The following is a 3,826-nucleotide window of genomic DNA, read 5'->3' as shown; positions in this document are numbered from 1 at the left end:
TTTTGAGATGGAGTCTCACTCTCTCACCCAGGCTGGAGTGCAGTGGTGCGATCTTGGCTCACTGCACCCTCTGCCTCCTGGGCTCAAGCAATTCTCCTGCCTCAGCCTCCCAAGTAACTAGGATTACAGGCATGTGCCACCATGCCCGGCTAATTTTTTTTTGTATTTTTAGTAGAGACAGGGTTTCGCCATGTTGACCAGGCTTGTCTCAAACTCCTGACCTCAAGTGATCTGCCCATGTCGGCCTCCCAAAGTGCTAGAATTACAAGTGTGAGCCACCGTGCCCAGCCTTCTTGGCCTATTGATCTGCCTATTCCTACACTAGTTCTACATTATTTTTTTTTCTTCTTTAACTACTGGTAATACAAACCATCTGTGTGGTTCAAAATCATAAGATTTTATTTTCGTTTAGTTTAGTTTTTGAGACAGAGTCTCACTCTGTCACCCAGGCTGGAGTGCAGTGGTATGATCTCAGCTCGCTGCAACCTCCACCTCCTGGGTTCAAGTGATTCTCCTGCCTCAGCCTCCCTAGTAGCTGGGACTACAGGCGTGTGCTGCCACATCTGGCTAATTCTTTTATTTTTTTTAGCGATGGGGCCTTGCCATGTTGTCCAGGCTGGTCCTGAACTCCTGGCCTCAAGGGATCCTCCTGCCTTGGCCTCCCAAAATGCTGAGATTTTTCCCAAGATGGAGTTTCGCTCTTGTTGCCCAGGCTGGAGTGCAATGGCGCAATCTCGGCTCACTGAAACCTCCGCCTCCCGGGTTCCAGCACTTCTCCTGTCTCAGCCTCCCAAGTAGCTGGGATTACAGGTGCCTGCAACCACGCCCAACTAATTTTTTTGTATTTTTAGTAGAGATGAGTTTTCATCATGTTGGCCAGGTTGGTCTTGAACTCCTGACCTCAGGTGATCCGCCCGCCTCAGCCTTCCAAAGTGCTGGGATTATAGGCGTGAGCCACCGCGCCTGGCCAGCAATGAAATCTTGATAGCACAAGAGCCAGGAAGCCGGGACAAGGGTCCTGGGACCAGGGACGTGCTCTGTTTTGGCATGCTTGGCAGGCCTTCATCAGCTTCAGAGTCTCTAACAAGTGACAACTATGGACACGCAGGCAGACACTGCAGTCCCCGCTTACCCCCATACTGGGTGCACGCTGGACATGCTGAATGGAATTGGTTCCAGCTCCATGGAGAAAGGGCACCAAGATGACCCCAGGACATGGTGGCCTGGGCCTCTCTGAAGAGCAGTGTTGGCAGGAGACCTGGTTTCTGGCCAGTGGTGCACAGTTTGAGCACGTACTCCTGCGTGCAGTCCACCCACACTCAGCCCAGCATCTCCAGAGACAGCCAACCCTCCTGTCCACCCCCACTTCACAGGCTGTGAATTGGTTCCCCTTTAATGAGTTCTTTTCCATTCGAGGCTGCCTCAAGTGGGTCCCAGCCTGATTACAGTGTGCTGACCTTGGGGGCAGCCATACGCCATGGGTCTCCTTGGTCCCTTTTCCCCTAGCACACCCCAGTGCATCCCAGCAACAGCCCCCTGACTTGGAAGACTTCATGGAAACAACCTTGGTGGGTTGCTATTTATTCATTTATTTTTTGAGACCGAGTCTCGCTCTTGTCGCCCAGGCTGGAGTATAATGGCGCATTCTTGGCTCACTGCAACCTCCGCCTCCCAGATTCAAGTGATTCTCCTGCCTCAGCCACCTGAGTAGCTGGGACAGGCGCCCACTACCCTGCCTAGCTAATTTTTGTATTTTTAGTAGAGTTGGGATTTCACCATGTTGGCCAGGCTGGTCTCGAACTCCTGACCTCAGGTGATCCGCCTGCCTCGGCCTCCCAAAGTGCTGGGATTACAGGTGTGAGCCACTGCTCCCAGCCCTTGGTGAGGTTTTTGCTTTTTGCTTGTTTCTTTATTTTCTTTTTTTGAGGCAGGGTCTTTCTGTGTCACCCAGGCTGGAGTCAGTGATGCAGTCATAGCTTACTGCAGCCTCAACCTTCCAACTGAAACAATCCTCCCCCCTCAGCCTCCCAGCTACAGGCATGTGCCACCACGCCTGGCTAATTTTATAATTTTATTTTTATAGAGACAGAGTTTTCTTCTGTTGGCCAAGTCTTGAACTCCTGGCTTCAAGCAATCCTTCCTCATTACAGGTGTGAGTCACTGCACCCAAAGCACTAGGATCACAGGTATGAGCCACCACATCCAGCTAGTTTTTTGTTTGTTTTTTGAGACAGAGTCTCACTCTGTTGCCCAGGCTGGAGTGCAATGGTGCAATCTCGGCTCACTGCAACCTCTGCCTCCCGGGTTCAAGTGATTCTCCTGCCTCATCCTCCCAAGTAGCTGGGATTACAGGTGTGTGCCACTACACCCGGCTAATGTTGTATTATTATTATATTTTTTTTAGACAGAGTTTTGCTCTTGTTACCCAGGCTACAGTGCAATGGCACGATCTGGGCTCACCGCAACCTCTGCTTCCCCAGTTCAAGCGATTCTCCTGCCTCGGCCTTCCGAGTAACTGGGATTACAGGCATGTGCCACCATGCCTGGCTAATTTTGTATTTTTAGTAAAGACAAGGTTTCTCCATGTTGGTCAGGCTGGTCTTGAACTCCCAACCTCAGATGATCTGCCTGCCTCAGCCTCCCAAAGTGCTGGGATTACAGACATGAGCCACTGTGCCTGGCCTAATTTTGTATTTTTTTTAGAAGAGACGGGGTTTCACCATGTTGGCCAGGCTAGTCTCAAACTCCTGACCTCTAGTGATCCACCGGCCTCGGCCTCCCAAAGTGCTGGGATTATAGGCATGAGCCACCATGCCCAGTCCCAACTAATTTGTTTATTTTTGTAGAGATGGGGTTTCCCTGTGTTACCCTGACTTTCTCAAATTCCTGGTCTCAAGTGATCCTCCCACTTCAGCTTCCCAAAGTGCTGAGATTACAGATGTGAGCCACCGCACCCAGCCTATAATATTTCTTTTTATTATCATTTTTTTATTTTTATCACCCAGCCCAAAAGGTCAGTAAATATTTCTACCACTTGGCTCAGGGAAATGTTAAGAACATAACAGTTGGCACAAGAAGTTCTCTTAATCATTCATTGAGTCACTCAGCAAATGTGATGGGGCCTTCGCTACCCCTGCCCTTCCAGGGGCAGGTGACACAGTGGTCAAAAAGACAAACACTGTCCAGGCCCTTCTGTTTATATGGATGGGGGGTGGTGGTGGGATTCGTTTGCTTTTCATTGAAGTATAATTTACACACAGTAAAATGCCAGTAAAGTCTCACCGCTTCCCAGCCTCAAGTGCATCCCCACCTCGTGCAGAACCTTCGGGAAGGGTCGGAAGGTCTGGATGAGGAATTCTCCCCTTGCCAACCCTTCTCCAGCCCCTCAGGCCTCCTAACCTTGAACTCATCCACGCGAATCTGCAGCTTCTCCACTGCCTTGTCTAAAGTGACATAGCGATCCTTCATTGCCTCTATTTGGTTGCCCCAAATTATCTCAAGTTCTTCCTCCTAAAAGGGGGAGACACAGACACTCCAGGCCTCTGCTTCTGAGGTCACTATGGCCGGGCAGGGGCCTGAGGGAGGGTTGAGGCCAAGAAGAACGTACCAGCCCAGGCTGGGCGCAGTGGCTCACGCCTGTAATCCCAGCACTTTGGGAGGCCAAGGTGGGTGGATCAACTGAGGTCAGGAGTTCGAGACCAGCCTGCCCAACATGGCAAAACCAGTCTCTACAAAAAATACAAAAATTAGCCGGGTGTGGTGGTGGGTCCCTGTAATCCCAGCTACTCAGGAGGCTGAGGCAGGAGAATTGCTTGAACCCAGGAGG

General features: G+C 50.8%; 1 protein-coding gene across 1 annotated transcript in view; it reads right to left on the bottom strand.

Moving 5' to 3' along the window:
• The window catches only part of LOC105525636 (chromosome unknown open reading frame, human C16orf96), a 47,350-nt gene that overhangs the window by 21,720 nt on the left and 21,804 nt on the right, over positions 1-3,826 (bottom strand). The window contains exon 7 of the mRNA XM_011961336.1: positions 3,400-3,510. Within this exon, the coding sequence (XP_011816726.1) occupies positions 3,400-3,510 (111 nt within the window). The remainder of the gene's footprint in view (positions 1-3,399; positions 3,511-3,826) is intronic.

Source organism: Colobus angolensis, unplaced genomic scaffold, assembly GCF_000951035.1.
Source record: "Colobus angolensis palliatus isolate OR3802 unplaced genomic scaffold, Cang.pa_1.0 Scaffold55, whole genome shotgun sequence".
Lineage (NCBI taxonomy): Eukaryota > Metazoa > Chordata > Mammalia > Primates > Cercopithecidae > Colobus > Colobus angolensis.
The sequence above is the reverse complement of the archived record's forward strand: the minus strand, read 5'-3'. Positions and strand labels throughout refer to the sequence as shown.